This window comes from Scyliorhinus torazame, chromosome 27, assembly GCF_047496885.1.
Source record: "Scyliorhinus torazame isolate Kashiwa2021f chromosome 27, sScyTor2.1, whole genome shotgun sequence".
Lineage (NCBI taxonomy): Eukaryota > Metazoa > Chordata > Chondrichthyes > Carcharhiniformes > Scyliorhinidae > Scyliorhinus > Scyliorhinus torazame.
This window is the reverse complement of record NC_092733.1, coordinates 6,780,808-6,796,154: the sequence shown is the minus strand read 5'-3', so window position 1 is coordinate 6,796,154 and position 15,347 is coordinate 6,780,808. Positions and strand designations below refer to the sequence as shown.

General features: G+C 50.2%; 1 protein-coding gene across 1 annotated transcript; it reads right to left on the bottom strand.

Annotated features, from left to right (window-relative positions):
* Nucleotides 1-1,095: 1,095 nt before the first annotated feature.
* p2ry11 (purinergic receptor P2Y11) lies at nt 1,096-12,043 on the bottom strand. The gene is made up of 2 exons (XM_072490867.1): nt 11,869-12,043; nt 1,096-2,908 (listed from the first exon to the last, which is right to left on the bottom strand). Exon 2 carries the CDS (start codon nt 2,829-2,831, stop codon nt 1,890-1,892), a length of 942 nt encoding a protein of 313 aa, XP_072346968.1. The 5' UTR covers nt 2,832-2,908; nt 11,869-12,043; the 3' UTR covers nt 1,096-1,889.
* Nucleotides 12,044-15,347: the final 3,304 nt, after the last annotated feature.

Genomic DNA, 15,347 nt, shown 5'->3' with positions numbered 1-15,347 from the left:
GAGTCTAAAACCTCACTGTGGCAGATTGCGAATTTGTACCAAACACTGACTTCAGCAAAAGTGAGAGTGAAGGTGCCAGAGTTGGAAAAACCCAACAAATGTCCTTTAAAAAAAGAGATTGGAATCACAAAAAGTGAATCTGCGGGTTCAGCAAATGAAACATTGTCATTTAATTACGAGGGGAATGGAATCTAAAAGTTGGGAAGTTTGACTGCAGCTGTATAGGGTCTGGGTGAGGCGACATCTGGAATATTGTGTGCAGTCTTAGTCCCTTTATTTAAAAATATATATAATTGCCTTCGAAGCAGTTTGGAAAATGTTCACTTCACCCATTCCTGGAATTAAAGGCTTATCTTATGAAGAAAGTTTGAGAAGGTTGGGCGTGTATCTATTGGAGTTTAGAAGAATGAGAGGTGGGCTTATTGAAACATATTGGGCGCGATACACCGTCCGCGTTGCGATCTCTCGGTGAATGCCGGGAGAGCCCTCTTGCAGGCTTCCCGGAACTCTTCACGCCTCGCAGGATTCACCCAAGTCCCGTGAGTCATCAGAGTCAGAATCCCGCCCACAAGGGGATGGGACCAAACGTCAGGCCCCGAAGCCGGTTACAAACTAACTTCGGTGAACTTATCCAGGATCCACCGGCCTCGCGGGTTCCACCAGCCGCCTCAGAGAGGTCACAGCCAGACTCTGTTCAGCACTGGTCCGCACAAATGTGGACCAGGCGGAACGGCACCCGGAGGGGTCTCCCAGGCCATCGGTGGCACCTGGGTGGTCAAGGTCAATGCAGGCTGGCCCCCTGGCCCTCTCCCTGGAACATGGGTGCCTTGGCACTGCCCAGCTGGCTCAATCACTGCCCAGGTGCCAGGATGCCAGTGCAAGGGTGTCCGGGTGCTAGGGTGGCACTGCCAAGGGCCGGGGTGAAGGGGGGGCCAATGAAAGGAGGGTGGAGGTGTTTGAAGGGTGGGGGTGGGCAGGACAGGTAAGTAGGGGCCTCTGGGAGGTTGGGGGTGCTGTAAGGGGACTTGGGGGGGGGCTTGAAGAGGGGACACCTCCAGGGACCCCATAGCTGGGTGTCCTCACTGGGGGGGGGGGGGCTTGAAGAGGGGACACCCCCAGGGACCCCATAGCTGGGTGACCTCATTAGGGGGGGGGGGGGAATGGTGCCCAAGACCCACAGGCTCACTCATAGAACGGGCCACCCTTTCAATTTCACTGGATAGCGGTTGGGAACTCGCCGTCAGAGCCGGAGGGAAACTCCCGGGAAAAACCCGCCACAAATTAACTTGGAAATGTTTGGGGAGGATCCGACCCGGAGGTAGCTGAGGGGGTTTGACAGGAGTGTGGAGCTGAGACCACAGCCAGGTCAGCCATGGTCTTATTGATTGGTGGGGCAGACGCGAAGGGCTGAATGGACTGATCCTGAGCTCTATGCTCCTTACCCACTCTGGTCTCCATGTGACTCCACACCCACAGAAATGTGATAGAATCTAAACCGCCCTCTGCAAAATTCCAGCAAGGCACTCGGATGTACCCAAGGCAAGGAGACATTGTTAATAAATGTCAGTCACTGGCGGCACGGTGGCTCAGTGGTTAGCACTGCTGCCTCACGGCGCCGAGATCCCAGGTTCGATCCCGGCTCTGGGTCACTGTCCGTGTGGAGTTTGCACATTCTCCCCGTGTCAGCGTGGGTTTCGCCCCCACAACCCAAAGATGTGCAGGGTAGGTGGATTGGCCTCGCTAAAATTGCCCCTTGGTTGGAAAAAATTAATTGGGTACTCAAAATGTATTTAAAAGGAATAAATAAATAAATGTCAGTCACACCCATGCCCAAGCATAAATGATTAAAGATATCGTCTGGCCAATTGAAGGATGATCGGGAATCGATTTTAAAATTCTGATTGCGCTCTGGTGGGTTTCTGTTGCCTGTCGCTGGTACACAGCCTCTTGATTTTGTGAAAAAAGTCTGTGTACAGTAATGGGTGGATGCACATGCTGAGAGTGAGCAGGCACTTGCTCACCTGGTAGAGTTTGTATATGGAAATGGGCCTCCCTCTGTCTCTATTGTATAAACGTCGGTACATATTGATATTCCTCAGGCAGGTGTATGGGATGAAAGATACAGCGTACAACACGATGACAACACAGACCAGGACTGCTACCTGCCTCCTCTCTGACCTGCTTACACTCTGGCTACTGCGAAGCTCCCTGAATATGCAAATATAGGACCAGAAGGTCACTGCGAAGGGGACAGCACACCCAAAAACAGCCAGGCACAGGCTGTACGGAAAATATTCTGGCAACAGCTCACCAGTGGAGGTTCCCAAACACTCTGTCTTGTTCCCTGCCACACTGACCCGAGAGAAGTAAAGTGTTGGTGAGGTTATAGCAATGGCCAGGGCCCAGACCAACAGGCTAACAACCTTGCCATGTTTGGCCTGGATTGTATTGCGGGTGAACATGGGGTGGACAATGGCCAGGTATCGATTGAAACTGATACATGTGATGAGGAACATGCTGCCGTACAGGTTACAGGTGAACAGAAACCGTTCCATCTTACAAAACGTGTCCCCGAATATCCAGTTCTTATTATTGAAATAATAAACAACCAACAGAGGCAGAGTGATCACATAGAGCAGGTCGTTCAGAGCCAGGTTAAAGGCGTAGATGATACCAATGTGCCACGGCTTACTTTGGCTCAGGAACATCCAGATAGCCAAAGAGTTGATGATAAAAGCCCAAATAAATTGAAGGCCAAATGCCAGGGGTAGGAATGCCGTCTGGAATTCACCGAATGAAGCATTGGACCAGGTATTGCCTCCTTCTGCCATCTCCGGCTGTCTCAGCCAGGCTACGCCTCCTTTGGAAGGTCGGTATCTCCAGAATCAGTGATCAGCTGCTTGATCCCCTGCAGAGATAACAAGAGGGGTTAGAACAATTCTGAAAAGGGAAGAACTCTGAACGTTAATTCCGTTTCTCTGCCCAGCCCGTGGTTTTGACAGGAGTCCTCTGATTTCAACAGCTTCACTTTGAACCTGAACTAAAAATTTGAGAGAGAGAAATTGACCCAATAATAATAATCACTTATTGTCCCAAGTAGGCTTCAATGAAGTTACTGTGAAAAGCCCCTCGTCGCCACATTCCGGCGCCTGTTCGAGGAGGCCGGTACGGGAATTGAACCATGCTGCTGGCCTGCCTTGGTCTGCTTTCAAAGCCAGCGATTTAGCCCTGTGTGCTAAACCAGCCCCTGTAATCAACCAGGTCTCAGCCAGTGGGCTTTCGAACTTGCTTCTGAAATGGGAATAACGACTGGACAATGGGCATCGGGAAAAGTTCCTCAAGTGCAATTGCTTCAATCCATCCTGCAATTGGGCGGTGATAGAAATGTTACTTTCAGTTAAAAATTCCACTGAGGCATTCTTGGGATCTGCCTGGGCAGAAGAGAGTGTTTCCACTTCTCTACAATGGAATTCTAAAGCAAAATACTGCAGATTCTGAAAACCTGAAATAAAAACAGAGAATGCTCAGCAGGTCGGCCAGCGTCTGTGGAGAAATAAGTCAGTGTTTCTGATCAGTCAGGTTTCATCACAATTTCATCATCAACCTGAAAATTTAACTCTTCCTCTCTCCACAGACCCTGTCACGTTGCTGAGTAACTCCACAATGTTTTGCTTTTATCTTGATTGGAATCATCTGATGATACCATGCTGAAATATAGAAATTCTGACAATAAGATTTCCTTAATAGATGCTTCAATAAGAGGCAGCATGGAGGTGCAGTGGTTAGCACTGCTGCCTCACGGTGCTGAGGTCCCAGGTTCAATCCCGGCTCTGGGTCACTGTCCGTGTGGAGTTTTGCACATTCTCCCCGTGCTTGTGTGGGTTTCGCCCCCACAACCCAAAGATGTGCAGGGTGGGTGGATTGGCCATGCTAAATTGTCCCTTAATGGGAAAAAATTAATTGGAGACTCTAAATTTATTTATTTTTAAAAATAAAATAGATGCTTGAAGATTGAACCAACTGAATCGCATGCCAGAGCTGTGCATCACTGGGTGTGAGTTAACCCCCCACTCCAGAGACCCCCGTGCATAATCCAGGCTGAGAATCCAGTATTGAGGGAATGCTGCACTGTCAGAGGGTCAGTACTGAGGGAGTGCTGCACTGTCAGAGGGTCAGTACTGAGGGAGTGCTGCACTGTCAGAGGGTCAGTACTGAGGGAGTGCCGCACTGTCAGAGGGTCAGTACTGAGGGAGTGCCGCACTGTCAGAGGGTCAGTACTGAGGGAGTGCTGCACTGTCAGAGGGTCAGTACTGAGGGAGTGCCGCACTGTCAGAGGGTCAGTACTGAGGGAGTGCTGCACTGTGAGAGGGTCAGTACTGAGGGAGCACAGCACTGTCAGAGGGTCAGTACTGAGGGAGCGCCGCACTGTCAGAGGGTCAGTACTGAGGGAGCGCCGCACTGTGAGAGGGTCAGTACTGAGTGAGCGCCGCACTGTCAGAGGGTCAGTACTGAGGGAGCGCCGCACTGTCAGAGGGTCAGTACTGAGGGAGCGCCGCACTGTCAGAGGGTCAGTACTGAGGGAGCGCCGCACTGTCAGAGGGTCAGTATTGAGGGAGTGCGGCACTGTCAGAGGGTCAGTACTGAGGGAGCACAGCACTGTCAGAGGGTCAGTACTGAGGGAGCGCCGCACTGTGAGAGGGTCAGTACTGAGTGAGCGCCGCACTGTCAGAGGGTCAGTACTGAGGGAGCGCCGCACTGTCAGAGGGTCAGTACTGAGGGAGCGCCGCACTGTCAGAGGGTCAGTACTGAGGGAGCGCCGCACTGTCAGAGGGTCAGTATTGAGGGAGTGCTGCACTGTCAGAGGGTCAGTACTGAGGGAGTGCTGCACTGTCAGAGGGTCAGTACTGAGGTAGCGCCGCACTGTCAGAGGGTCAGTACTGAGGGAGCGCCGCACTGTCAGAGGGTCAGTACTGAGGGAGCGCCGCACTGTCAGAGGGTCAGTACTGAGGGAGCGCCGCACTGTCAGAGGGTCAGTACTGAGGGAGCGCCGCACTGTCAGAGGGTCAGTATTGAGGGAGTGCTGCACTGTCAGAGGGTCAGTACTGAGGGAGTGCCGCACTGTCAGAGGGTCAGTACTGAGGGAGTGCCGCACTGTCAGAGGGTCAGTACTGAGGGAGTGCCGCACTGTCAGAGGGTCAGTACTGAGGGAGTGCCGCACTGTCAGAGGGTCAGTACTGAGGGAGTGCCGCACTGTCAGAGGGTCAGTACTGAGGTAGTGCCGCACTGTCAGAGGGTCAGTACTGAGGTAGTGCCGCACTGTCAGAGGGTTAGTACTGAGGGAGTGCTGCACTGTCAGAGGTCTTTTGGATGATGTTAAACCGAAGCCCCCTCTGCATTTTTAGGTGGATGTAAGAACAGGAGAAGGTATAGACCATTCGGCCTATCGAGTTGCTCTGTCATTCATTACGATGCTGGATAATTTTGGGCTTCACTTTCCATTTTCTGCCCACTCCCCATATCCCTTAATCCCCAAGAGACCAACACTGTCTATCTCTGTCATAAATATATTCAAATTCTCCCCATGTCTGCGTGGGCTTCGCCCCCACAACCCAAAGATGTGCAGGGTAGGTGGATTGGCCGGGCTAAATTGCCCCATAATCGGACAAAATTAATTGGGTACTTTAAATTTTTTTTAAAAGAAAAAAATACATATATTCAACGATGGAGCATGCCAAAGATTCACAACTCTTCGAGTGAAGAAGAATGTCCTCTTCCCAGTCCTAAAGGAAATGCTCCCTTATCCTGTCTCTGAATCACAGAATCGGTACAGCACACAAGGAGCCCATTTGGCCCATTGTGTTTGTACTAGCTCTCCGAATGGACTCACTCAGTGCCATCCCCACCATCTCCTCCCCATAACGCTGCACGTTCTTCCTTTTCAGCTAATGTCCTTTCGAATGCTTCAGCTGAACCTGCCTCCTCCACAGCCTCAGGCAGCGCCACCCAGACCCGAACCTCTCGCTGCGTCAAGAAGGTTCTGCTCGTGTCACTTTGGTTTCCTTTACTTTAAACTCTGTGTCCTCTCGTTCTCAATCCTTCCACAAGTGGGGACGGTTTCTCCCCGTCTACTCTGCCAAGGCCCCTCACAGTTTAGCAATCAAATCTCCTCTCAGTCTTCCCTTATCCAAGGAAAACAATTTCTCCAAACTATCTTTGTAACGGAGGTTCCTCAGCCCAGGAGTCATTCTCAGGAATCTTTTCTGCATTTTCTCCTCCAGTGCCATCACATCTTTCCTAACGTGTGGCGCCCCGAACTAGACCCAAAACTCCAGCTGAGGGCATACCAGTGACTTGTAAAAGTTCAACATACCCTCCTTGTTCCTGTACTCGGGATGTTTTATTGACTGCTGTCCAACATTGCTCCCTTGTTCTAGATTTCCCCAGCCAAGCCCCTTCAGAATTGATCACACTGCAATGACCACCCTCATCCTTCTAAACCCCAGAGCATATGGATCCCATTTACTCAGTCTCTCACCCTAGGGCAACACCCTTATCCCAGGGATAGCTACTCACTGAATGTAATTGTTTTTTATTCATTTACGGGATGCAGACGTCACCGGTTAGTCCAGCATTTATTGCCCATCCCTAGTTGCCCTTCAGAAGGTGGGGGTGAGCTGCCTTCTTGGACCTCCGTCAGGTGTAGGTACACCCACTGTGCTGTTAGGGAGGGAGTTCCAGGATGTTGCCCCAGCTGATGCAGTGGGATTTGAACTCATGTCTGCATCATTATTCCAGACCTCCAGGTCACAGTAACATTATCCCTTTGCTACTCTACCTTATTGCACAGAGGAGAAAAGGTTGTCTCTCTCTGGTGGGGGCGGGGAGATGGAACATCTCGGGTGTTTACAACCAGATCCTGTCAGCAGAATCCACTCCATTGGATGAGGTAAAGGTGGAATGCGGGGGGGGGGGGGGGGAATTCGCCAAAACCCCAGTCCAAAGGATGAGTTGGGTACATACTGAACATCCCAACCTAGCCCCAATCCAGGCCCACGGCAGAACACAGGAACATAGCAATTAGGAGCAGACGTCTGAGGCAGCACAGTGGTTAGCACAGTTGCTTCACAGCGCCAGGGTCCCAGGTTCGATTCCCGGCTGGGTCACTGTGTGGAGTCTGCACGTTCTCCCCGTGTGTGCGTGAGTTTCCTCCGGGTGCTCCGGTTTCCTCACAAACATATTTTTCTTTTTGAAAATCTTTTATTGGCTTTTCTCTGATTTATAAACTATTTGTGTGTATACATTTCATTTTTCTTGCCCGCGCTAATTTACTTTATTGTAGAGAGGTTTATTTTGTCCTTCATTTAACTAACTCTATATACATTTTGTTGCCCTCTGGATCAGTCTATAATTCCCCCCCCCCTTCCAGCCCCCCCCCCCCAACACCCCCACCCCACACACATCCCTACCCCCACAACCCCACCCCCCCACCCCCACCCCCAACCCCCAACCCACCCCAACCCCCCACCCAGTTTCCTCCCAAAAATGTGCCGGGTAGGTGGATTGGCCATGCTAAATTGCCCTCATTGTCCAAAAAGGTTCAGTGGGGTTAGGGGGGCAGGGTGGATGCATGGGCTTGGGTAGGGTGCTCTTTCCAAGTGTATAGACTCGATGGGCCGAATGGCCTCCTTCTGCACTGTAAATTCTATTATTCTATGAAGTCGGCCATTCAGCCCTTCGAGCCTGCTCCGCCATCCAATCAGATCACGGCTGATCTCTTCCTGGTCTCAAATCCACCTCCCCACATGTTCCCCATATCCCTTTAACCTGTGTTTTAAAATCAGAAATATATCTATCTCCTTCTTGAAACCATTTAATGATTCTGACTCCACCGCACTATGGGGCAGCGAGTTCCACCAATTCACCACCCTCTGCGGGAAGTAGTTCCTCATCTCAGTTCTAAATCTACTGCCTCAACATATAACCATGACCTCTCGTTCTAGATCGCCCCAAAAGGAGGATCATTGGGGCCACGTTTACTTTATCAATTCCTCTTAGTCCAAGGCCCAGTATAACTGCAGCAATTCATTCCTACTCCTATACTCAAATCCTCTTGCTATGAAGGCCAGCATGTCATTAGCTTCCCTCACCGCCTGCTGTATCTGCATACCAAACTTCAGCGACTGTTCCACCGAGACACCCAGGTCTCGTTGCACTTCCCCTTTTCATAAACTACCACTATTCAGATAATAATCTGCCTTCCTGTTTTAGCCGCCAAAGTGGGTAACCTGACATTTACCCTCATTAGATTGCATTTGCCAAATATCCGCCCACTCAGCCAGCCTGTCCAAATCACCCTGCAGCCTCTTTGCATCCTCCTCACAGCTCACACTGCCACCCAGCTTAGTGCCGTCTGCACATTTGGAGATATTACATACAATTCCTTCGTCCAGATCATTAATGGATATTGTGAACAGCTGGAGTCCCAGCACTGACCCCTGCAGGACCTCACTAGTCATTGCAGTTAATGATCAAACCTTCAGGGCCTCCCAATGGCAAAGCGGATGGAAGGAAGAACTGGTACTATCAGAATGAACTCACCAGATAACAAAAGGATCAGGACCCAACCCAGGCCCCAAACCTCCCTGGAGACCATTGAACATCCACAAATGTAGAAGAGAAGGGGCCACTAGAACATAAGACCATGAGACAGAGGAGCAGAATTAAGCCATTCGGCCCATCGAGTCTGCTCCGCCATTCAATCATGGCTGATATTTTCTCATCCCCATTCCCCTACCTTCTCCCCATAACCGCTGAACCCCTTATTGATCAAGAACCTATCAAACTGTAACCAGGGCCGGGATAGAACCCGGGACCCCGCACCGTGAGGCAGCAGTGCTAACCACAGTGCCACCGTGCCTACCAGGTCTTTTTTTTGTTTTTTTATTATAAATTTAGAGTACCCAATTCATTTTTTCCAATTAAGGGGCAATTTAGTGTGGCCAATCCACCTAGCCTGCACATCTTTGGGTTGTGGGGGCAAAACCCACACAGACACGGGGAGAATGTGCAAACTCCACACGCAGAGACTCAGGGCCGGGATCGAACCCGGGACCTCGGCGCCGTGAGGCTGCAGTGCTAACCCACTGCGCCACCGTGCTGTCCCGCCTCCCGCGTCTTAAAGACACTCAGTGATTTGGCCTCCCCCCCCCTCCCCAGGGGGGCAACAGGAAATCCACCAAAGTACAGGACCTGGCTCATCCCCAGGCCCCTGTGCACCAAAGTAGCAAATCTCAACCTCTCAGCATGTCCCCATTAAGTGCCTTCAAGAAAAGACATCTCAAGGCCTCAGGAGTAACAGGATACTAGCGACACCACCAGAGCTGGTCTAGTCCGGCACCTCCCGACCCACAGGAAACAACACCTCCAGCTCACCCCAAAACCCGCACCCCAGCCAGACGTGCACCTCTCCAACCCCATTGAGGACAATACACCGTCCCATTTCAGACTAAGAATAAGAGGATTATTACTCGAACCCCAGCCCAGGGAGGCCCCAAACCCCCTTTGAACAAACTTTCTGATTCCTTCTCCCCGGGGAGTTCCTCATTTGCACTCTTGTGGCCTAACTGGAAGGTCTGAACAGTTTGCTTTTACGTCAGAGCAAAAAGCAGAGGTGTCAGCTCTGGGAAGAAGGAATATGGTCGATAATCGGGCACCATGGAAGGGACGGGAGATACCTCCCTCCCCGCCACAACTACGGAATCGCCCCTTCCCCCACCAAACCCCTGGGCCAGACCAGGGTGAGAACCAGAAGAAAGTCCTCCTGGATAGAAAAACCCAAGGAAAGGATGCCCAAACTAACTCAACCTGACCCCCATCGCAGTACCCAGGGCAACCCTCCCCCTCAACAATCCAACCACAATTTATCAATCCCACCTCAGCGTGCGCCAGTACTTATCTTCACATTCCAATAGCTCAAAGGAAGTAAAGAGAGAGAGCGGGACGCAGGAGAAGGAGAATCCAATCCTCCCCAGTATATGAACTCTGCCCAGGCCATCGAAGGATGAAGACGTGGATTCTTAAATTCAAATAACATTTTTTAAAATTATAAATAAAAAACAACTCGAGCCGGATTAGCGCAAACTGGGTGTGTGGAGAAGAGCTACCCTCAATCTCAGTGAGGACTGAAGTAACCCTACTAGCCCCAACCATCCACCCTCCACCCCGCTTTATGGTGAGGGGGGGTCCGGGGTGATAAAATACACTCCCCTCCCCCGGCCACAAAGATTATGAGACACAATGACAAAAAAGGACTCTGCACAGATCACATTTCACATAATCGACCCTCCCTCATGCTCACATCTCACAGGCCCTTGCAGGAAACAATAAATAATCAACCACACGATCGCCAGGGAGTAACATCCAGGATTATAGAAGAATTGCAGGATAAATACATCATCCATGTTGCACGCGAAGGAAGCGAATTAACAGGATCAACAAACACACTTCTGGATCGCTCAAGGACTACAATGATCGAAGCACGAGACGCCATCACTTTCACCATGACATCTCTCCGACGCCCAGAATAGGCCCCGGTCGGGGGGAATGATCTGACCCCACTTGGCCACCTCCAACCCCCCACCAGAAGCGTTGGGAATATAACGATAGAGGACCAGTGATTAGCGCCCCATCCATTAGGATCTTGACCACAAGAAGGAGGATCCTCACCAGGAAAAGTGCTCTCTCGAGTGCAAGAACTCTTGTGCAATGCCACCCCTCATAAAATTACCCTGCAATTCTTCAAATGGAGCTCTAATGGCCAGCGCGTGGAGCCGAGATCCTCAACCAAGATAAATCTTCCATGGGGGCCATCATCCAGATGCACACAGCAGCTCCAACACCAGGTTCAAATAAAGGATTAAAAGACGAGTGGAGAAGGAGCTCAAGGAGCTACAATCACCTAGCGACAGGCCCTTGGTTTCATTCTTCATCCAAACAATGGCATCTGACAGTGCAGCACTCCCTCAGCAAAGCGCAGGTGTGTAGGCCCGGACTGTGCTCAATCATGCAAAGTATCTCAAAACCTATCCCTGTGCTGCGTTGTTCTTTGTTCTTTAGGGTTTGGGCCAGGCGTGGTAACATGACCGGTACAGGCTTGGAGGACCGAAGGGCATGTTCCAGTACTGTTATGGTTCTTTGTTCAAGGTCGACACAGTGGCGCAGTGGTTAGCACTGCTGCCTCACGGCGCTGAGGACCTGGGTTCGATCCCGGCCGCGGGTCACTGTCCGTGTGGAGTTTGCACATTCTCCCCGTGTCTGCGTGGGTCTCACCCCCCACAACACAAAAAAGATGTTAGGTGAATTGGCCGCGCTAAATTGCTCCTTAATTAGAAAACAAAAGAATTGGTTATTTTAAATATACAGAAAAAGCCTCTTGTCTCAGAGGCGGAATCAGAGTGAGTCAGTCCAGTTATCACTTTGGGCCATATTATAATGTGACATGTTTAAACTGGGTGAGATTTCAGAGAGGGTGGAAAGAGCTCTATCGTGTAGCAGAGATCGTAACAAGTCAAACTCCACAATATTGTTCTTCCTGATTACTGGAAACCCGACAGAATTGCCATTCAGATGTGGATGAGCTGATGTAATCACCTGTAATTTGCACCGATGCAGGGGACCAGATTTTACATCTCAAGCCTTTGTACGATATCAAGAACAGGTCAAACCCTTTTCTCTGCAGCGTATCGAAACGTGTCCCCCCACAACACCAGTAAACTTCACATCCATTCAGAAGAGAATCGAAATTCAAGCATTTCCTGATCAGATCCTGTTACTGGGAAGCGACAGTTACAATAATCCCCCACCACTCACCTGAAAGTTAAATCCCAGTAGCCCAAAGCATTTGCTTTAGCGAGGAGTTCCGCACCTGTAAACAAACGTTCTTGTTCCTTACCCGGGGTGTTCGCCCTTGGCACTCTTTTTTTGTCAAACTGTTAGATCTGAACACCACGCTGCTTTACATCAGAGCAAGAAACAGAGGTGTCACTTCTGGGTGGATTCAACACAGCTTTATTTGTTGTGTTTCCTGTGGGCAATTCGTTCAGCAGTCGATGTGAACAGGAAGCCACTGATTATTCAGTTAAGCAGCAAATTGTCAACACTCCTGATGGCATGCATACAGCATTTTACAGACAAGCTAAGGTTTGATCCCAATCTCTGTTGGCTAAACTCTCATCTGGATCAAAGTGGTTGGGAACCTCCAATTGCTTTCAGTCCCACAGGCTTGTAGAAAAAGCAATTGCCAGGATTTCCTTTCGCTGTAAATCACTGACTGGCTCCTAATGATGGAGGCAGGCTCAACTGTGAAGCCTACTCCAGTTGACTATCCCGCAAACGGCCAAGGCTCACTGGCCTGAGCCGCGAAGTGGATTTCCCCGCAAACACTGCCGGGCTTTGGAGGATTCCTGTGACCACTTTGGGAGCATCGCAAAAGGCGCTACAGAAATGTAACTCTTTCTTTCTACCAGGTGGCAGTCTGAGCCAGTCTTGGAATCGCTTCAACCACAGATTCATCAAGAACTGAAGCCACATTGTGCGGGGTCGGTGGGTTGGCCTCGCTAAATTGCCCCTTAATTGGAAAAAATGAATCTCTAAATTTATAAAAGGAAAAAGGACCAAAGCCACAAAGACACAATTGAGCTGGTGGGGGGAAACATGACTGAGTCAGCATCCGTAATGCATTCATTACACAACAGGAAAGACAGGCTATATGGTTACATTTTTGTTTTTTTAAATTTAGAGTACCCAATTCATTTTTTCCAATTCAGGGGCAATTTAGCGCGGCCAATCCCCCTACCCTGTACATCTTTGGGTTGTGGGGGCGAAACCCACGCAGACACGGGGAGAATGTGCAAACTCCACACAGACAGTGACCCAGAGCCGTGAGGCTGCAGTGCTAACCACTGCGCGACTGTGCAGCCCGATATATGGTTACATAACTGGCAAGCAACACATACGGTCACACATTCAACCAATATAACATTCTGGGCATGGCTGCAAAAACTCAACTTGTTCAGTAATATCGTGCAGAGAAAGGAAGCTGCTGTCTCCATCCAGCCTGACTACACAGACATTCAGTGGCCGTATCAATCCAGTCTAAATTCCTTTTTTTAAATTTAGAGTACCCAATTATTTCTTTTCCCAATTAAGGGGCAATTTAGCGTGACCAATCCACCTACCCGGCACAGCTTTGGGTTGTGGGGGCGAAACCCACGCAGACACGGGGAGAATGTGCAAACTCCACACGGACAGTGACCCAGAACCGGGTTCGAACCCGGGTCCTCGGCGCCGTGAGGCAGCAGTGCTAACCAATGTGCCACCCTAGCCCAATATAAATTCAAGGGAACTAATAAACGTGGCCGTAGCAGTGTTAATCGCATTAATAAACTAACAAGTGTTGCACTAAAGTTGTGTATTTCCACACCTGAGAAATATCTTGATACTTACATACATGTAATACTGAAGCCGGGGATTGTTACTCTCTGAGAGAGGGGCTGGCTCCCAGTTTGCAGGAGCGATGGTCGGCAGAACACTGGGGGGACATCCGACATGAGGAAACATCTCCACCAGCACCGCCCTGAACTATCAGTCTGTCTGCAGTAACGCCTGGTCCACACATGTCTTAAAATTGCACGGTTATTTATTACTGGTGCTGACTGGCCTATCGGCTGGCCTCAGGGCAGCATAGTGGTTAGCACTGTGGCTTCATAGCACCAGGGTCCCAAGTTAGATTCCCTTAGTGACCAATAAGGTTATCATAGATAGAATTTACAGCGCAGAAGGAGGCCATTCGGCCCATCGAGTCTGCACCGGCCCTTGGAAAGAGCACCCCACCCAAGATCAACACCTCCACCCTATCCCCATAACCCAGTAACCCCACCCAACACTAAGGGCAATTTTGGACACTAAGGGCAATTTTATCATGGCCAATCCACCGAACCTGCACATCTTTGGACTGTGGGAGGAAACTGGAGCACCCGGAGGAAACCCACGCACACACGGGGAGGATGTGCAGACTCCGCACAGACAGTGACCCAGTGGGGAATCGAACCTGGGACCCTGGAACTATGAAGCAATTGTGCTAACCACTATGGTACTGGGCTGCCCAAAGGTGGGGTTATTGGGTTACGGGGATAGGGTGGAAGTGAGGGCTTAAGTGGTGTCAGTGCAGACTCGATGGGCCGAATGGCCTTCTGCACTGTGTGTTCTATAGCTGCACCACTCACAGTGAGTTGAAGGTTTAAGGATATTCACCATCCCTCCTGTCAATCTGGACCCATCTCCAGTTCAGAAAATTGTCTCCCACCAACTGCTTCCATCTTCCTCCCCGCCAACACCCCGCCCCCTCTCCGATACTGCCTCAGAGCCCCATTTAGATCCCCCCACTCTCTTTTTTTAAAAATTTAGAGTAACCAATTCATTTTTTCCAATTAAGGGGCAATTTAGCGTGGCCAATCCACCTAGCCTGCACACCTTTGGGTTGTGGGGACGAAACCCACGCAGACACGGGGAGAATGTGCAAACTCCACACGGACAGTGATCCTGAGCCGCGATCGAACTAGATCACCCCACTCTCAACAGTGCCCTACCTACAACTACCGCCCTCCCCAAGACCCATATCAGATTCAGAACACCAAGCACTGTTAGCTGTGACCTCCCCACTGCAGCTGATAAAGGGTTAACCAAACTGACATAAGTAACTACCACATTGAAGCTATGAGACATTAACTCCTACAGCTTTCCGGTTGAAAGCTACAGTAACAGGATGCTTTTCTTAGCCTTAGTTTTATTAGCTCTGATACCTTTCTGATACCGCCACGTGGTTCAAGCTCAAGTAATGATTAATAAGTCAGCACACCGCTTAGTAAGATTGAAATCAACGGTCATTTATTATATACAACAATTAATGCTTACACAATAATCCTATCTACATAGAAACCTACCACTACTGGCCAATACTTAACTTTAGGAAGGGCCCACCAGGTCAGGGCAACGAATGGCTTATCGAATCGGATCTGGCCTGCGGGATTCAAAAGGCTGATATGGGTCGATGGCTAGGAGTCTTTATCGGGTAGCGATCGGTGGAGTCAAACTTACTGTTTCTGGTGGATGTTCTTGCGAAGGTCTCGAGCAGGAGAAGACGAGAGAGAGAGAGATCTGAACTTGGCCCCTCACTTTATAGGGCCCAGGGGCTTCCCGCCTCTCGGGGCGGCCTTTGACCCTGAGTCCCAAGTGATTGGACTTGTTCCCAATCACTGGGTTCGATATGCTCCAATAATGGGGCGATTCCT